Source organism: Numenius arquata, chromosome 24, assembly GCF_964106895.1.
Source record: "Numenius arquata chromosome 24, bNumArq3.hap1.1, whole genome shotgun sequence".
NCBI lineage: Eukaryota > Metazoa > Chordata > Aves > Charadriiformes > Scolopacidae > Numenius > Numenius arquata.
The window spans coordinates 6,460,768-6,481,094 of NC_133599.1; the positions used below are offsets into that span (position 1 = coordinate 6,460,768).

Genomic DNA, 20,327 nt, shown 5'->3' on the forward strand with positions numbered 1-20,327 from the left:
CTCGGGTTACTAAACTTATCCACTCTCCTAAATTTAAGGTTGGAGGATTAATAGTACTTAAAGGAGGACACATCTCCCCCTTTTACTTCCTCTTTGTCCTCTTCTCCTACCTCCAGTAACCTCAGGTAACCCTCTTTGCTCGGCCGTAAGATGAGCTTTACCCTCTGGAGCTCAGCGAATGCATTTTTCTTCCCTGGTGTTTTGCAGTGCTTCATTTTGGCGGATGTGCGCAATAAAGCAGGATTTTCTGGAGGGGTATCAGCAGTCGGGGCTCTCTAAAATTTTAGGTGGGCAAGTGTGTGCCCCGAGAACTTCTAAACAGTGAGAATTGCTGTTCTTTATGCCTTGGTAAAATGTCATCTGTGACACTATTGCTACCATTCATGTGTGTGCAAATATGAATTCTGTGACGATATATAAGTGTTAATTGGTTGATAGTTTAAAAGTATACACAGAAATACATTGCAATCCTTAAAAGCTGCCATTTAATCTGTCATAACTTTTATACTTGTTTTCTAAAGTTCTCCAATTTCAGAAGAGCTTTAGAAATTACCAGTTTTTCTCATTATCCCAATTGTTGGCCTCATAATTATTGCTCTAAGAGGTGTTAAATATGTCATAGCTTATTAAGATACAAGCAGTGTGTTCTTTCAGGGCATCCAGCTAAAAAATGATGCAAATAATCGCATGCCTGATAGTTTCTTACATGAGACAGTGATGAGGTTTTCAGAACTGAACAGGGGTTATTCAGTGCCTCTGTTTGTCGAATGCTATTTTCTGAGACTCCTTCTCCACCTCACTTGTTCAAATTTGGGCCAATATGATTAGTATTATGTAATATTATAAAAATGCAAAAAATTCTTGCATTTCGATATTTGAGGCAGGTGAGAAGTCACACCTGCTGGTTAGAATCATAGAGTCAGAGAATTGTCTGGGTGGGAAGGGACCTTTAAGATCATTGAGTCCAACCATCAACCTAACTCTGATAAAAACCATCCCTAAACCATGTCTCTAAGCTCTATGTCAACCCGGCTTTTAAATCCCTCCAGGGATGGTGCCTCAACCCCTGCCCTGGGCAGCCCATTCCAATGTTTGACAACCCTTTCAGTGGAAAAATTTTTCCTAATATCCAACCTGAACCTCCCCTCGTGCAACTCAAGGCTGTTTCCTCTTGTCCTATCGCCTGTGACTTGGGAGAAGAGACCAACCCCCCTGGCTACACCCTCCTTTCAGGGAGTTGTAGAGAGCAAGAAGGTCTCCCCTCAGCCTCCTTCTTTTGTGGTGAGGGGCCCAAAACTGGACCCAGCACTCGAGGTGGGGCTTCACCAGTGCCCAGTCCAGGGAGATGGTCACCTCCCGAGTCCTACCACGCTGTTCCTGACACAGGCCAGGATGCTGGTGGCCTTCTTGGCCACCTGGGCACACTGCTGGCTCATGTTCAGCTGAGGGTCAACCAACACCCCCAGGTCCTGTTCCGCCAGGCAGCTCCAGCCACTCTGCCCCCAGCCTGGAGCGTCCGTGGGGTTGGTGTGACCCAAGTGCAGGACCCGGCACTTGGCCTTGTTAATGCAGCCCCAAATCATTTAAAAAACCATTTGTGTTACTCAGCTCTGGGCTCATTTCTATTCTTACGTGTCACTCACTAATATACTAAAATAAATATTTGCCCAGCAGCGTCACATTGCTCGGTCACATAACTTGCACAGCAGTTTTTCATGACACGTTGGTGCAGAAGGGTGGGGTGGGGGTTATTTTTCTTTGATATTAAAGAATACCTCGCTGCTCCGTTAAGGGCTCAATACACCTTTGCTTTGCTGAGGACTTTATCCTCATGGCAAAGGCAAGCCCTGAGCGTGCCGTGGGTTACGGTTCCCCGAGCGAGTGCCTGCTGTTGTCAGCACCCGTGTAGCTTTGTCACTTTGTCATTGTTTTATCTCCTCAGGAACCAGGCGAGTCACATTACTGCAGATCTCCGGGTGGGAACAGGTGGGGTTTGATCCCATTATCCCTCCTGTTTCCAGCCTGCATTCCATAGGAACCATGCGAGATGGGGCCAGCAGAACAACGAGGCCAATAACAGGCAGAAATTTAAAAGAAAGAGGCGGGGGGGCGGGGGTGTGTGTGTGTGTGAGGAGGGGGCTCTTTTATGCATCTAAACACACATTTAATTTTAGAGTCCAGTATATCCAGTGGCTTGAGCAAGAAGTGGTCCTCTCTCCCGGCCGATTCCCAGCATGTGCAGATGCAGTGGGTGTATTAGAATCATAGAATCATAGAATCGTCCAGGTTGGAAGAGACCCTTGGGATCATCGAGTCCAACCATCTACCCTACTCTACAAAGTTCTCCCCTACACCATATCCCCCAACACCACATCTAAACGGCTCTTAAACACATCCAGGGATGGTGACTCAACCCCCTCCCTGGGCAGCCTGTTCCAGTGCCCGACCACTCTTTCTGGGAAAAATTCTTTCCTAATGTTCAGTCTAAACCTACCCTGCTGGAGCTTGAAGCCGTTCCCTCTCGTTCTGTCATTAATTACCTGTGCGAAGAGACCAGCACCAACCTCTCTACAGTGTCCTTTCAAGTAGTTGTAGAGAGTGATGAGGTCTCCCCTCAGCCTCCTCTTCCTCAAACTAAACAGTCCCAGCTCCTTCAACCGCTCTTCATAGGATTTGTTTTCCAGTCTTTTCCAAATCATATGATTTGTTTTCACAAATCATATGATTTGAACAGAAATCAGTGTTTTGAACTGATTTATGATTTGATGAACTGATTTGAATATGATTTGAACACAAATCAGTGTTTTCACAAATCGTATGATTTGTTTTCCATTTGTTTTCCAGTTTTATTTGCATGGTTTAAGTGATATAATGTAAATAGAATTCCCTATCAAATATGTACAAGGCTCACAACGTAGACATTCTTCAGTCTAAATTTAGATTTACACTCAAAGTGCAGGTAACGCGTAACCAAATAGAGCAGAGCAGTGAGTGTGCCCAGGCCCGGACGTCTCCATCGCTGCTTTGTCACAGCCGGGCTGATAAAATTCTTCTTTGAGGCTATAATTCTTTAGTCAGGCAGAAGTGACTGTGCTCCGGAGAAACCACTGCGTGGGTGGATTTTTCTTGGCTATTCTTGGAGCAATCCGCTTTTAGATGAAGTCAGTTTTATTTAGAAAGTGAGATATAACGGTTGTGTTCCCAGGTCAAAATGTAAATAACTCCTCAATAAGGTTGTAAGCGCAATTTGTTTGCGATGTGTTGGGGGAAAACCTGAAGTATATGACAATAAATATGGGTGGCAATAAAATACAGGTTAGCTCTGAGTTTTGCAGGCTCAGAATCGAATTCCCCAAAAATCACTCCTTGAACTGGGAAGGGATTGTTATGTTGCTGTGTGTATCCGTGTCCCCCTCTCTGTGCATCACACACTGTGTGCATCACACGCTCTGTGCATCACACGCTGTACCTTCCTACTGCGTTTGATTGCGTTGTTACGGACATAAGCCCCTAACAAATTTGTTGGTGTAGTTTGCAGGGTTATGGAAAACAGGAATGTGTCCCTTCTAGAATACGCCTTAAAATGAATCCCCTGCACGTTGGGCACCCCTTAGTTCCTCTGTGCAGTTGGAATTTCACTGAATTTCACTGAATTTTTTTTAGAGTTGGAAGGGACCGTATAGATCATCCAGTCCAACTCCCCTGCTGAAGCAGGATTGCTTAGAGAATGCTACTCAGGGCTGCATCCAGGCGGGTCTTGAAAATCTCCAAAGAAGGGGACTCCACACCCTCCCTGGGCAGCCTGTTCCAGGGCTCTGGCACCCTCACCGGGAAGAAATTCTTTCTCATATTTGAGTGGAACCTCTTATGTTCCAGCTTGTGCCCGTTGCCCCTCGTCCTGTCACTGGGAACCACTGAAAAGAGTCCGGCTCCATCCTCCTTCAACCCACCCTTCAGATACTTATAAGCATTGATAAGGTCTCCCCTCAGCCTTCTCTTCTCCAGGCTAAAGAGTCCCAGCTCTCTCAGCCTTTCTTCATAAGGGAGATGCTCCAATCCCTTCATCGTCTTAGTTGCCCTACGCTGGACTCTTTCCAGTAGTTCCCTCTCTCTCTTGAACTGGGGAGCCCAGAACTGGACGCAGTATTCCAGTTGTGGCCTCACCAGTGCAGAGCAGAGGGGGAGAATGACTTCCCTCGACCTACTGGCCACACTCTTCCCTACGCAGCCCGGGATTCCATTGGCCTTCCTGGCCACAAGAGCACATTGCTGGCTCATTGTCATTGAATATTTGGCTGGTGTTTCCTGCTCTCACCTGCTGGGACTTGGAGGGAACATCTGTGCTGCTGCAGCCGGGGGGTTGAGCTGTGGCAAGAAAAATTGTAAGAAAAATTCCCCACCAAGAGGATGTTGCAGCGCTGGGACAGGGGCCCGGACCCGCCGGGGAGTCTCCATCCCCGCAGACAGTAAAAACCAGCTGGAGCAGCCCCTGAGCACCCCTGATCTGACATGAGACTTAGCCCAGCTTTGAGGAGGAGGTTGGACCCAGACAATCTAAATAAAAGAGGAAAAGGAGCAAACCTCGCTCCTGAGGCTGGCGGTGGAACCTGGTTTGTGTCCGCTCTGCTCAGACCTAACCGTGTCCTGCCCCATCGTGCTGGGACCTGGGACTCCTCCGACCTCAGTGGGATGCTCTTCAATCCCCAGTATTTTTGGTTTGGGTTGCTGAGGTTTTTTCCAGTTTTCATGCCTGAAATAATATAAGGAAAGTTCCCCAGAGCTGGGTTTACAGGAGGAAGCTGTTTTGTGCCGGAGGGTGGGAGAGTGTCCATGGGCTGGGCAGGGTGGATGGAGCCAGCCCAGGGGCAGTCTCATCCATTCTGGGTTTGGAGCAGTCCCTGAAGTAAACCCTTTCTAGAATTATGCTTGTGCTTTTCCGGCAAAGAGTAAGATTAAACCAGTCTGAAACAGAGCAAGGAAAGGTGCAGCATGGGCACGGGCTGGACGTGGGTGCTTGGTGCTGCTCCAGGGACATCCTTTCCTACCACCGGAGATGTGCTCTGCCAAGGAACCGTACCAGGAGTCAGTTTTCTGGACCGTGCTTCCTTAGGGGCAAGAAGTATAAATGTTTTTGCTTTTAAAGTTCACGAGTAGCCTTTCACACGGGTTGTGAACCAAGCAGATAGTCGTGTTTGCGGGGTAACGGGCTGCTCTGGGATTTGCCGTTGCTGTAGCAATAGCAAGGGCTGGGTGTCCTGGTGCAGGGCACGGCTCTCCTTTCGGATAAGCAGTGCAGCGCAGATGAACGTGTTTGATAGCGTAGGATTGTCTCTTTTGGGGGCGGGGGGGTGTTGATTAGAGGCAATTTCCTCATTTCCATTACTTGCTGGGATAGGAATGGGTAGTCAGTGTTGCTCATTTTAGAAGAATGATCATCTGGAAGTCATCTGACTGCCGTAGCTGGTAGATGTGCCCACATCAAGCTGTATAAAAGAATCGAGTACTGGGATTTTGGAGGAATTTTGACCAAGCTGATTCTCTCTCTAGTAACGAGGATCTAGGTTTCTGCCTGTAGCTGGACACGCAGAAACAGCCAGTCCTTCTCCTCCTGCTCAGGCTTGGTGCTTCCCAACGGAGGCACATGCGTTTGGATGTATGTATTAAATTGCCAGCTCATCCTTAAATAGCAGCCTCCAGTGAACTGTAAATGCAACGCAGAACGTGCTGTAGCCAGGAATTTGAGGAAGGAGGAATTCCACCCAACAGAAGCACTGAGACTTGAAAATCTAGCTAGGTCTTCTTCTGGCAGCTTCAAAGCAGGTCTGTGTAAATGCAGGCTCTGGAATGAAAGCAGCAGCTAATAAAGGGTTGTCCTTCCCTTCAGTAGCTCACGGGGTCTGTGGAGCTGACGGGAAGTTGTGCTTTGTTATACTCAGGAAAATGAATGGATACTGCTGAATAAAGAAGTTATTAACTTCTCTAAAATGCTGCTTTTGCTGTGGTTAAATCTGTCAAGGGCAAAATCCAGGATGGTCTGCTTCAGTCGGGCTTCTTGAGCTCGTCCCTACCACTAGTGATATCTCATTTTATTCATTGTTATGATGTTATTTCATTGACATTTTGAGGGAACAATGCAATCTAAATAAATACATAGCTCGCCTTGCTTAGAGGAATTTGATGCTGTGCCTGAAACTAATACAGATATATAACTTGACAGTGCGTCCCCGCTCCAGGGAGGTGACAGTGTGGGAGAGGAAGGAAATGGATCAATTGGTGAGAAGTAAAGCTTGAGCAGATTTAGAGATTGTCCACCTGGGAACTCTCTGAGTTACAATTAATTTTTGAAAGTTTTGAAATTAATTTATTTTAGTTCCCCAGTTCATGCTACCTTACGTTTTAAGACGTGCCAGCTCCCAGCGTGGGAAACTCAGCCCAGGAATTGCCTGCTGCCAGTAAACTGCACATGAAGGCTCTACACCTGATTTAACACTAACAACTTTTTCTTTTTTCTTCCTTTTCTCTTCAACCCCTCCCTCCCCTGTGTGTCCTCCCTCCCCTTCTCCCTCAGGCCTGTATAGATGAGAACCTGGACATGGTGAAGTTCCTTGTAGAGAACGGAGCCAATGTGAACCAGCAGGATAACGAGGGCTGGACCCCTCTCCACGCCGTGGCGTCCTGTGGCTACCTGAACATAGCAGAGTGAGTCAGTCTCAGGCTGTGCTGGGTGGTTATCACACTTTCCTCCTTTTCAGAGCAGGTACAGGGGCGATTGATGCTCCGAGACTAATACAACGTCTTGGGAAGCAATGCTGAAAATAGATGCATTTCTCCTGTTACTGAATTCTTCTTTTGTGAGGATTAAGGTGGAGCCTGCAACTGGTTGCCTTTTGCTGATCCCATTACAGCGACTGATGATCCATTAGGTACTTTAGCTAAAATGCCAAGCCAAAGGGGGACAGGCCGGCTGAGAGGTGGGCACGCTGCTGCAGGGCCGGGTGACGGAGCCCAGCTCTGCCGCTGCTGCCTGTCTTTGCTGTGAGCCTCCATCAGCGGGGAGCCCATGCGGAATTTTAAGTGTTGCCTAAGAGTGATTTGGGATTTTATTCCTCTAACTGAAAATAAATCTGTCTCTGTACAAAATGTATGTTAGTGTAATCGCATGCCTTTAGCTATTCCGGTGTAAACCCCAAGCAGTAGATACCCAGTGTACTATAAAACAATTCAAGGGGGACTGCACCAGTGCTCACCCTTGTTCTAAGGCTTTGCAAAGCGATTACATTTTCTTACCATGGACAGGCCGATGTGAGCGGTTCTGCAGGTGTGTGGGGACTGCGCGGAGAGAAGTGCAACATTCTGGGCTCTGCAGTCACCAATACACCAACAGCATCGTTTCTTTTTCATAAAATCATAGAATGGTTTGGGTTGGAAGGGACCTTAAAGCCCACCCAGTGCCACCCCCTGCCCTGGGCAGGGACACCTCCCACCAGACCAGGTTGCTCCAAGCCCCCTCCAACCTGGCCTTGAACCCCTCCAGGGACGGGGCAGCCACAGCTTCTCTGGGCAACCTGGGCCAGGCTCTCACCACCCTCACAGCAAACAAGTTCTTCCCCACATCTCAGCTCAATCTCCCCTCTTTCAGTGTCAAACCCTTCCCCCTCCTCCTGTGGCTCCCCTCCCTGATCCAGAGTCCCTCCCCAGCTTTCCTGGAGCCCCTTGAGGGACTGGAAGGGGCTCTAAGGTCTCCCCGGAGCCTTCTCTTCTCCAGGCTGAACCCCCCCAACTCTCTCAGCCTGTCCTCCCAGCAGAGGGGCTCCAGCCCTCCCAGCATCTCCGTGGCCTCCTCTGGCCCCGCTCCAACAGCTTCATGTCCTTCTGATGTTGGTGGCCCCAGAGCTGGAGGCAGCACTGGGTGGGGGGGTGTCTCCCCAGAGCGGAGCAGAGGGGCAGAATCCCCCCCCTCGCCCTGCTGGCCACGCTGCTGGGGATGCAGCCCAGGGTGTGGGGGGCTTTCTGGGCTGCAAATTTTTTCAATTTTTTTCAAACTTTTTCTTCAAATTCAGATCTTATGTATCTGATTGTTGCGTACCGTCTAACAAAAGATGGAGAGGATAAAAGTAACTGCTTGTTACTAAACCCGCTTGTAATTGGAGCATTATCTTCTTTTATGTTTTTGTTTATTTTCCAACACAAGATACTGGGCTCAGTTTGGACGTAACCAGGTGAAGGTCTGTGCCTGCCATGGAGAGATTAGACAATCTAGTGAGTGCAAACATAAAATACATATGAAAGAAGAGACCCTAATTATAGCAGAGATTTGTCCAATAGATGTTTAAAGCAAAGCAGTAACCTGCTACAAATGACTCCTAACGAAGATTTGACTCTTCTTGGCACAGTTTCTGATTCCGGGGTTTGAAATGACGCTCTGATCTGAGCGTTCACTGTGCTCCCAAAGGACTAACGTCTGTTTGTCCCAGGGAAGATACTGACACCGGGCTACTTGTGCACCAAGAGGTTGCTCCGACAGTTTGAGAGTTGCTCAAATATACGACCTGGGGCGCTAGAATAACCTGAACCAAAGAGCAGGCAGACGTAAATGGTAGTTTCCCAACTGAAATAATTTTTTCTGAGAAAAAGGATGCTTTATAGGCCAGAAGAATACGGGAAAACAAGTATTTCTCAAAATACTCCTCTACGGTGTATTCTAACAAAAAATCTGTGGTTCATTTATTTGTGTGTGATGGATTCCTCCCGAAACAACTCTTAGCTCTTTGGATCATTCATTATCAGGTTGGGTTTTTTTCTTCTTCCGGAATACTAGTTCTTCAAATGAAAGACATTATTGTTCTTTACTAGTCATACCATGTTTGTGTATTTAGTCCACCACAGCTACCAAAAAGTTACCAAAATTTGAATACTGATATCTGTTTCTCAAAGGCATTGAAAATAAATTTTAAAACCAAGCAACCTCACCCTCCTAGATGTGTATGTTTAAACAGATCCTTCTTTTACTTCCCAGAATTTTACTGGTTTCAAGTCGTCAAGCCAAAGAAATCATGAATTGTTCTAGAATGAACTTCTGGTATATTTATAAAAAGACAAATTAAAAAATTGATGATGGCTTGGTTTGTTGTTGTTATTGTTGTTGTTATTATTTATTTCCTTTTTTAAAAACAAAACTAAAGCATAATCAATCAAATTAGTGGAAGAACTAGGGGTACTGGAATAACTACAGAGAAACAAAACCTGTGAGCCACTGACCAGGGCAATGAACTTTTTCAGTCTAGAAATTTGATAAGAATAAAGGACTCTTTTGGTAATTGAACTTGAATGAGAAAGGCAGATATTTTTTTCTGCTGCTTGACTTACAGTGGAAGTTGCACTGGAGCCTGCACACAAGGTCTGATACATTCATACGGGTCTCGTTTATGTAGGTACTTAATTAGTCATGGAGCCAATGTGGCCGCTGTGAACAGCGAGGGTGAAGTCCCGTCTGACATCGCAGAGGAAGCAGCCATGAAGGACCTGCTCCTGGAACAAGTGAAGAAACAAGGTAAATCGAGATTGGATATGTGAAAGTCAGACCTCTGAGAGTTTCTAAGAAAACTCTGTTGCCTCACTGTCGGTGAAGAGATCTGAAATGCGGCCCACGGGGTAGCAGACACGTTTGCTTTGGTAGCAGAAGGTCTGTGGTGTGCAGCCTCTGTCCTTGGGGTTCTTCAAAGCAGGACACCACAGTACTGAAATCCGATTCATTAGATCTGTTTGCCTTTAAAGTGAGATTTAATTCTCACCTCTGGTATCAATGAAAGGTCCTGTTTCACTGAGATTTAATAATACAGAAGTGAGATTTACAACCCGGCCAAGAGTAGGGACCAGGAGATGAGTGTGCCTGGAGGGACCTGCTTTATCCTCATCCTTCCCTGGTCTTCTTCTGCAGCCCATCTGCCATTTCCCCTTCCAGGTGTGCCTGTCTGAGGGGCTGCTCTCTGTCCTGTCCCTGCAAAAACAGCACTGGGAGAAGGCACCGGATGGTGTAACTTGTGTTAAAATTAAGAAATGTCATCAGTGTCAAGTTCTCTTCACACTCGTCTCACACTCATCATCACACACAGAAATTCATCTGTCAGTGGTGAGGTGTCTGTACACATGTGTGAGAAGTTTAAATCCTATTTATGAAGTTCATCAAGAATGTTTTTAAGGATGCGTTTATGTCAGCTATGTGGGAAGTGCGGAACTGAGACAAACTGACTCTGCACATAGGAGATCCATGGACTGCCCTGAGAAGATATGGATATGGAGCCCTGAGAAGAGAAGATGGCCAGGGAGATCTAACTGCTGTCCTCACTGCCTTGAGGGAGGCTACAGGGGTGATGGAGACTCCTCTCAGAGCTGCAAAGGGACAGGATTAGAGGAAGAAGTCATAGGTTTGAACGAGGGACATTCTGACTGCGTAACTGCCTATATATATATATATGGAAAAATGTTTCCCGGCAAAGTGGTACAGTGTTGGAACAGGGACCCAAGAACTCTGCGGAATCTCCGTCATTGGAGGTGGTCGAAACTCAGCTGCTTTCAGCTCTGAGCAATTTGATCTGGGTTTGAAGTTACCCTCCTTTGAGCAGGGATTTGGGCTGGAGACCCCCAAGGATTCTTTCCAGTCCAGATTATTTACGGGTGCAGGGTGGTGTTGGGGTTGTTTGCAGGCTGGATTGAATCCCGTCCTCTCTAACAGATGTATTCTGCTTGGCACGTGGCGGTTACTTTACTTTTGAAGCTATTTTCAGGTACAGTTAGGAAGGGATCAGTCCCTTGCTATTTTGTCGACCGTGTTACTGTTCCGCTGGTGAGTTTGTAGCCGTCCGTCGAGAGTGAGTTGTTATTGGTGTGAGTGTTCCCCTTGGAAAATTGATGCAGGATCATGTTCCTTCTGGTAAACAGAAACTTTTCACTTTGTAGTCGAGTGGTATTTGTGACAAGGTTATTCTTATTTTGTTCCCCTTTTCCTTCCACTTTGAAATAAGCTTAAATAGCCCTCCTCCCTTATATTTAGCTGCTCATGTATTTAAAAAGAAGTCAGTGTTTGTTTTGCTAGGCTGCCCAAACCATGCCCGTCTCCTCTCTGCCCAGAAAGACAGAGATCCATCCCTTCCATCAGTGTAACTTGTCTCTCTTTAAAGTGGGTGTCGAGAACTGCACGTGGTAATAACAGAGTTAAACCCTCCAGGACATTAAGGCAGTAATTCTGCCTCGGCTGCAGATATTTCGCCTGACACTCCTTGGGATCCTGCTCGGCTTTTTCATTGCTCCGCCACATTAGCGGCATCCCGCTAAGATGCCCTGAAACAACCATCTGTCTCCTGCGAGAAGCTTGCCATTGACACAGTTTAAAGGGATCATAACTGCTGGAGCCAGTGTGGTATAAACTGTAAATAAGCGTCCGTCCAGCTCTGTATCCTGCCTGCAGCGGCGGCCATGAGCAGGTCCCCGCTGCAAACTGTGACAACAGGACCAGTGCGTACCAGTCCCCTCCCAAACATTTTCCCAGCCCCCGGCCGCTCTGCCTCAAGGAATTCCCGAGCCAGATGGGCTTTCTGTGTGCTCGGGAATCCCCTGCGGCTTTCTGTTCCGTGGACATGTGCATGTTCTTGGGAGCTCCTGGCACAGACAGCATTATGTTTAATAACTACGAATTTGTCTAATCCTTGTTCTGAAGCCCGTTGTATTTCTCATTTTTGCAACGTCCCACAGTGGTGGGTTTCACAGTTCAGACTCTGTGTTGATAAGTGTTTTCTTTTGTTCTGTTTTAAACCTAATGCTCGGTAATTTCATTAGGAATCATGTCATTCTTACACTGAAAGAACTAATCCACAGGGACAGTCGCTCTTCAACACCCTTCTTGATTTTTGAGATTTGTCATCTTCTCCTTCATATTTTTTCCCGGGTCAGTGAGCCCTCGTCTGATGAGTCTTGTCTGGAGCTGTGTTGTCCTTCTGATTGATAGATTGTCCTTACGTGGCCTCATTATCATGAAAACTCCACTTACAAAACCAAGTCTAAGATAGTTTTGCCTCTTGTCGGTTTAGTGACAATGAACACGGCCCATCGGCCCAACGCACATCCCAGCAGTTCCTTCCTGGGGTGGGAAACTTCTCCCTCGAGTTGTCACAAAGCCCCATAGTCCATGTCCCTGTTATACCAGTGTGTGCATTGATGAACTTACTTCCTCCGACTTCATCTAAAGCAGATCTCGGAATCATGGAATTGTCAGAGTTGGAAGAGATCATCTAGACCAACTCCCCTGCTAAAGCAGGGCTGCCCAGAGCACATCACTCAGGGCTGCATCCAGGCGAATCTCGAAGATCTCCAGAGAAGGGGACTCCACACCCTCCCTGGGCAGCCTGTTCCAGGGCTCTGGCACCCCCACAGGAAAGAAGTTTCTCCTCATATTTGAATGGAACTTCCCATGTTCCAGCTTGTGCCTGTTGCCCCTTGTCCTGTCACTGGGAACCACTGAAAAGAGTCCGGCTCCATCCTCCTTCAACCCATCCTTTAGATACTTACAAGCATTGATAAGGTCTCTTAAGCCGTCAGAGTAGATTTTTTTTACCTTCTATCCCCAAAATGATTTAGAATCCTGTTTTGCCAGAATCTGGTGGTTTGCTGCTGAGTGGAATTAACTAAATATTTCTCTGGCGTAGCCTGGTCCAAGTGACTCTGGTGAGAGCAGATCTCTGTGCAGCTGGAGATCGGGCTGGAGTCGGAGTGAGCACACAGCTGGGGTCATGCTGCTCTTGCAGGAGGCATCTTAGGATCATCTCTCCAGATCTTCACTGTCAATTATACTCTCACAGTAGTTTAATTCAGTTTGATAAGCTGTTATTCGTGACATCGTTATTTCCATCAGGACACTGCGGATTTAGAACGCCGTCCTTCCACCCGTAGCTCACAGCTGAGCTTGTAGTTGGGTGGGTGGGTTTGCAACCAGTGGCTCCACTTTCAGATTTTTTGAGTCAGACAGCTTTGAAGTCTCTGTCAAGGATGCAGGAGTTCTCCCAACTCCTAGAATATGCCTTTGCTGATTTTTTTTGGTGGAAGATTACAAATGGTTTGCTAATGTTGTACAGCAAATGAAACCGAGGGTAAGTTTAACAAGTACACGAGAGCTTTCACTTGATAATCTCTTCTTCTGTGCTTCACCCTCTTAGGTGTAGACCTAGACCTGGCAAGGAAAGAAGAGGAGCAGCAGATGCTGCAGGATGCCCGACAGTGGCTGAACAGCGGGAGAATCGAAGATATAAAGCAGCCCCGAACAGGAGCCACGGCTCTTCACGTCGCTGCGGCAAAGGGCTATTCTGAAGTCATGAGGTAGGAGCTCCTTCCCAGGGCTGATCTGTTGAATTAAGGCTGGTTTTCTTAAGGAACACGTCTAGCTTTATAGTTGATGGAAGTTTGTTTCATACTGAGATTTTCAGGCTGCTGTTTCTCAGAAGGCTCTGTAGATTTATGTGCCCGGCCACGGTGGTTCACCTAGAAATGCACAGGGACCGGAGGGTTCCCTTTCATGCCTCTGGGCCTTTAAAGCGATGAAAGATTTTCAGAGAGTGAGATTTAAATTAGAAGGCTTAATTTTCACTGTTAGAGTAATAGTTTTAGGACTACCAAATTAAACAGTATTAGGGGATAAAAGCACAATTTCAGCCTACAAGGTGACAATACGTGCTGTGTGACAGTCACAAACACCCCGGCAGTTTACACGACTGGTCTGGTGGAGAAATGCAGTGTCCACCCCTCTCTCACTGTCCCCTGCTCCTTGATGCTACTGCTCTGGCACTAACAAGCTTATTATGAGTATAACTTGCCCAATGTAGTGTTTTCTGGCCATAAAGCATTAATATTTTTAATAAGGTACGGTCAAATTAAGGTTTCTCACAATAAAGCTTTCTTCTCTACTCTTTATGTACAAGTGGAGCTGCCCATAAATATCAGGAAGGTGACTCTATTGCCCAAATTAAAATCCTTTCTGGAAGTATTCCTCTATCTCAATCCTTAATTTCATAGTTTTAAGGGGCATGACTTGATGTGTATGAGCTGTTTCTTACCAAGCTCTAGCAATTTTGTTGTTCCCCACGATTCCTGTTTGTATTCATTCATTAGAGCTTATAATTGAGTTACGAGCTGTCTGTGCCTGTAGCGTGCCCAGGAACACTAATCTGACACAGCTCACGTGGAACAGAAATGTAATATCTGCGGAATTTGAGGTGTTGGTGCTGTGGAGGGCTGTGTATCCGGTACTCGTCACTGCAGGCGGCATTCGGCGTTCGGGGGGTGACTAGTTCTGGACAGCTACTCCTTGGCATTAATTGTTATAACGATAAACAGATCTCACGGAGAGCTGACACTGTTTCGCTCTTGTGTATTTTATGGCCACCCTGTAAGTTCAAATACAAAGCTTCAGTGACTTACACCAAAGGGGCTGAAAGCCAGGAGCTTGCTAACTCTCAAATGAGACGTGGAATTTGTCTGTGACCTTGAGTCTCTTAGCAGCTCTGTTCCTCTCTTTTGCCAGCTGGAAAATCAACAGAAAGTCAGCACCTAATTTAAAGTTTCTCTCACCGAGAAGCACGCTGCTGCTGTAGAATGTCTGTGTTTTATTTAGCACAGTAACACGGCGGTGTAAAGCTGCAGGAGTTTCAAAACTGTTGGTGCCGTTTCAGTCGTGCTGGGTTTCCCTTGTGCTGCAGAAACGTGGCTCTGGGTGGTGGCGTTTCCCACGGTGGGAATTTTCAGTAGTGGTTTTACCAGACTTGCAGAATTCCCCTGGGATGTTCTTCGATATTCAAGCGATTTGGATAATAGTCGGTTTTGACACCTGAGCCGCTCAGTTCTTTCATCCGAGCACTGGGGTACCAGTCTGACCCGAGCACTGGGGTGTGTTACCCGTGTGCGTGTGTCTCTGAAGCTCCAGACCACAACTGCCTCTCCTCTGTTTGGTTTGAAGTACCTGAGCCCCGGCTGCTGTGCCTCGCTGTGCCCTGGGCAGGCAGAGGGGGGAGCGGGTGGGAGGTGCACAGCGGTAAATGTGGTGCCAGGGTGTTCCCGGGCGGTTACTTGGGTAAGATTTGCTTTAGGACTAGTCTGAAAAAATACATTTTGGGTTATTTAACCCAAATGTAGGTTATTTAACTTAGAAACTTCTCATCTGTCAATCACAGTCGTGTCACTGCTGCTCACCTTGCAGTCCTGCTGGCATTGTCTCCTTATGGACCTTCCTACGGCGTGACCTGGTTCTCTGGTAGAACCAAGAGGGAGCCCCCGTCACCAAATGTCCTTTTCCCACCAGGCACTGTGCTTGGCTCCAGGTCTGGAGCTGCTGGAGGTGGTGCCTGGGCCACTCTGGTGTCTCTCATCCATCGGAGCAGAGTTCTGACTGGGTCACTGATGACGGATTAGAAATTAAGGTGTTCTCCCAGTTTAGGACATGCTGAAAGGGAACCTTATCAATTAGACAGATTCCAGCAGGTTTTACAGCAAAGTCGCTTTTCATTTACTGCCCTTTTGTGTTCCAGTTGCGACCACGTGGAGTGGGATGTTGTGTAGGTGAATAAACGAGTTAAGAAACTACTGGTTATTGTGAACCATGTACCTACTCCGTGGCTCGTGGTGTGACCTCTTCTGTGTTGAGAAGTTACCCTCGGGCAGCAGAAACCGATGTTGCTCCTTTCCCCAGGCTCTTGATCCAGGCTGGGTTCAATCTGAACGTGCAGGACAAGGACGGCTGGACGCCGCTGCACGCCGCCGCGCACTGGGGGGTGAAGGAGGCCTGCTCCATCCTGGCCGAGGCGCTCTGCGACATGGACGTCAGGAACAAGCTGGTCAGTACCCACAGAGGTTGGCACAACTTCTGCCGTGCATTTTATAGCCAGGTGGGTATCAACTCCATTGCCCACCACTTGATCCAGCGCCATGACAGAGTCACGTGGGGAGCAGTTCTCCTCCTGTGCGCACTGGAGCGTTATAAAGCCTCAGAAAATAAAGAATCTTGGCTGGCAGAAGGCAGACACGGTTTCAAACGTTACTGGGAAAGATCAGTCATTAAACTTCAGGACCAAGATGGTAAGATTTGGCTGCTCCGTGGCTGCTTCTGGAGGAGGAAGCGAGGTTGTATGTGCTCGGAACGGCACCAGGGAATGAGAGCAGGAGAATTCGATATGAGAAATGTGGCACTGAATGGTGTGAGTCCATCTGTCTATATGGAAACTGATGTTCTATGAGAAGGAGCCATTTTAGCGAGGTGAGCTCTTTGGCATCCAAAATACGGGGAATCTTTTTTGTTTGAAGTGCCATCAGGTGCTTTTCCCAAGTGCTCAGAACGTGTGTGGGTTTTCTCTTGTGCCAGAGTTGAAAAGCAGCAGACACAGTTGTATTTGCTGCGTGACCTGCTCTTTCCAGTCAAGAATTGTTCCTTCTAGGTCAGATGGCCAAGGCAGCCTGTGGTTATTGGATCCCCAGCCATCAGGTTTCATTATGTATTGTTAATAAAATGATTGTTATAGCTTTAGTTATAGTGAAAATCTAACTGATTTCTTGTTTTATGCCCCAAAGTCATTTTTGTCATTTGTTTTGTTTTGTAAATGCCCATGGATGTGGAAATGGCTCCCAAATTTTCTGGCCTGCTGAGATTGCAGCCTTTTAGGAAGTTCGAGTACACGGCGATACACTAGACCAGGTTGATTGCGTTCCTTCTCAGGACAAGAGTGTCCTTTTTAGAAACCTGGAAACTCAAATCCACCAGTGCTGGCTGTTAGGTTTGAGCAGCAGCAATCAGGGAACTGCACTTCCATGGTTATGGTTGCTCTAATCATGGATTGAGCCATAAAGCTGCCATCGCTGTCGCGTGGCTTTCCCTGCTCTGGAGCGAAACAGGGTACGCTAGTCAGCGTTTGCGAGGGAGGACATGGAGCATATTCCCTTTTGTTCTTCATTGTTAAGTTGTGCTTTTTGAATATTAACATCATGCTGTATCAGATATCCTCTTGTCTTTTCTTACCGTGTCAGGGCCAAACGCCGTTTGACGTGGCTGACGAGGGGCTGGTGGAGCATTTAGAGATGCTGCAGAAGAAACAGACTGTGGTGAGTGTCCGGCAGATCATTTCCCACCTCTCCAATTACCTCTTCTCCAGGACATATGGCATCAACAGACGCACGGAGCTGAGGCCCAGCTATTTTGTTATGTTAGTCATGTGGAATCTTTAATTACACCAATATTTTTAATAGCTAGAAATCTAGAAAACTGAGTGACTGCATCGAGGAGGTCAGTAGCGTGCTGACATGCAGAATTATGTAAATTGGTAAGGAATGTATAGTTCATCTTTGAAACTGTTATTATTCTGTAGCTGCTTTGTTAGCTGGCTCCAGCTAACCAAACTCCAGCACCGAACTGCTCTTTTCTTAATGAGTGATTGCCCAAGTCAGCTTCGTCTCTGCATCAAAGGAAATACGCTGTCAAGGCTGAGAAAGAGATGTTCCTGTGTCGGCCTTTCTTACAATAGGGAGACTTTTGATTGAGTCAGAAGAGCCAGAAGAAATTATAAACTTTGGGGAATTCTGGATTAAAAAAATGGTGATTACCATTTCATAATGCAATGGAGATATTGGAAGGGGTTATAAGCAGAAAGTTGGCATAAAAAAGGAAGGCAAAAATATATCTTGATCAAAGTAAAGCCAGTCGTCAAGCCAGAAATTTGCTTTTCTGATTGCATTTTTTCCTTTTTCCTTTGGTCTACTCAAGTATCTCATTTGGGTGCTTCCAAAAACCAAACCAACCTTCTTTAAAAAAAAAAATAAAAAATCAGAAAGTATCATTTAAAATGTTGGATTCAGAAACAGACATAATGAGAACACTGCTGGTAAAACCCAGGAAGGTATTTTGAGGAACTGACAATGTGGGTGGTAGAGCTCAAGCTCTGATCACAACCCAGCTGCCGTCAGCCTTAAATAGCAGCCTCAGCAGCCACAGAAACTTTTTAAAAATTAATCAGCTTCTTCCTAAATGAGCTGTTGATAAATACTATCAGGGTTGTATTTTGGATTTCCTCCTACCAACCTACACCTGGGTTCCGCAGATAACTGAGCTCCTCAGGAGAAGAGAAAAGGAGACCAACGCCAGGGCTCTGGGTTGGGTGGTGCAGCCCATTTCCAGGCTGGCGGCGCCGGGACGAGCCCCCCCCCCGTGGTCTCTGCACAGCAGCGCTGGGGAAAGGCTTTCTCCGATGAGTGTGGCAACCTGCAGTGGGACTGGGAAGAGGAGATGAATCCAGATTTTATCACGCTTCTTTTTTTTAGTGGATATGATGTTTTTAATAGAAATGCCATTTTATCATCTGTGTTTATCATGTGCCATTTTTATCGCTTAAAATAGAAAACTTATATTTGTTAAGGATGAAACAGGCGGTTCCATGACATTCCTCAAAGTATGTTCTTTCACTTTCAAAATGGCTCTCAGATATTTTTTTATTCTAAAGCTTGTAGCGGAACAATATGCCATCCTTGCTAACAACAGTTGCTGCTGTTACTGGCGAGAAGAGGGGATTTTGTTCACTGGAATCAATGAATTTGATTTGGGTTTGGATTTTTTTCCCCGATCTCTGAATTCCCGCTGAATGGAGCTGGCTGTTTCCTGCACTTCCCTTTGCTGTGCTTCAGTAGTTTTTTTCTATTTAACGACAAGCTGTACCCCAAATTTTCACTCTTTGCTGGACTCCATGTAGCTTTTCCCACATTCAGAATTTGCAGAGCTTTTGCTTCTTGTGCTCCTATCAAAAGATTAACTAGGCTAGATGTGACACAAAGGAGACAGCCTCAAAAGCGAGCCTCTAATTGCCATGCCTTTTTCTACCTCAACTCTGTCCGTGCTTCTAGAAGGTACGACACATTTTTTTTCGGTTACTCTTTTGTCCCTCAGTGGTGACAGAATTCATATTGCTGCTCTCTGGGCACGGTATTTCTGTAGCTGCGGTGGTCAGAGACGTCCTCGTGTGATGACTTAGGCTGGCGTGTGAGATGTACCAGGTGACCCATCCTTGCGGCAGATCCATGGGCTGCCTCTGCAGGGCATCCTTGAACGCTTTCCTCTGAGAGCAAGTAAATAATAGCTACAGAGGCAGCAGAGTTAAAGGGAACGGAGCCTGGTTTCGTGGGTGCACAAACCCCTGTGGACACACCTCCAGCGCTGCTGCACGGGCAGATGCGGGGCAGGACTCTGGGAGCCAGGACTTGACTCTGGATCAGACCTTCTCTGAAGGTTGTATTCAATTGCAGCTTGAGTCCAAGGACATGCTGGGGGTGTAGCTGTGCTCTTGTGGAGCTCTGGTCCAAGACAGCCCGTGCTCCTGCAGATGTGCAGCTGCTGAATGGGCTCCTTAAACAAATCCATGGGGTTTGGGACAGGTTGCCCGGAGAAGCTGTGGCTGCCCCATCCCTGGAAGAGTTCAAAGCCAGATTGGACGGGGCTTTGAGCAACCTGGTCTGGTGGGAGGTGCCACCACTCTAGTGGGTGGAACTGGATGGGCTTCAAGGTCCCTTCCAACCCAAACCATTTTGTAATTCCATGATTTATCATCTAATGAGGTTGGGATGACCTTATGCTGTGGTAATTATCAGGTTGTGCTGAGGTGGCTTGCTAAGATGTCTCTTTTCATTCTTTCTCCAATCTGCTTGGACTTTTTAACAGTTGCGAAGTGAGAAGGAGACGAGGAATAAGCTAATTGAAGCCGACATGAATGGCAAGCCTCAGAGCAGGCTCTTCACCAAGTAAGCTTTTTCCCCTTCATTGAAAAGAAGCCGCACCAAGTAACGGGAGAGCAGCTCCATCTGTTAGTGGTCAGCTGGCCTCAGCTGGGTTAAGAAACAGCATTTACTGCTGTTCATGTTCATTTCATGGTTTCTTTTAAATTTGAGCTCTCTTAAATACAATTTTAGCTGTTTCTTAACTTAGCCACTGAATGGTAGAACAAGGAGTTGGGCTGGGGCTGGGCCCCCCCGGCTTCTGCTCATGCTGAGGATGAGTTTGGGCTGAGAACGTCCCAACCTTTGCAGTTGCACAGAGACCCCAACCCCCTCTGACAGGTTGTGTTGCACCAGGAAAAGAGACCACATTTGTTTGGAATGAGAAATCCTTGCAAATTTAGGAAATGTGAGACTGGCGTTGGAATCCGTGGAAAATGGGCAGTGCTGGAAGTGCTGGGATGTTGAGACTGTAGATGGATTTTGTCTTTTCACTTGTTCTATATCTAGTAAATCATCTATGAGTTCCTGAGAAGTAGAACTCA

The 20,327-nt window shown here is 46.8% G+C and overlaps 1 protein-coding gene across 3 annotated transcripts in view; it reads left to right on the plus strand.

The window, feature by feature from the left end:
* Window positions 1-20,327, plus strand: part of PPP1R12B (protein phosphatase 1 regulatory subunit 12B) — a 130,028-nt gene that overhangs the window by 30,044 nt on the left and 79,657 nt on the right. For all 3 annotated transcript variants that reach the window (XM_074163416.1, XM_074163418.1, XM_074163417.1), the window contains exons 2-7: window positions 6,569-6,699; window positions 9,432-9,550; window positions 13,206-13,365; window positions 15,728-15,872; window positions 17,056-17,130; window positions 19,730-19,809. In XM_074163416.1, coding sequence (XP_074019517.1) covers window positions 6,569-6,699; window positions 9,432-9,550; window positions 13,206-13,365; window positions 15,728-15,872; window positions 17,056-17,130; window positions 19,730-19,809 — 710 coding nt within the window. The remainder of the gene's footprint in view (window positions 1-6,568; window positions 6,700-9,431; window positions 9,551-13,205; window positions 13,366-15,727; window positions 15,873-17,055; window positions 17,131-19,729; window positions 19,810-20,327) is intronic.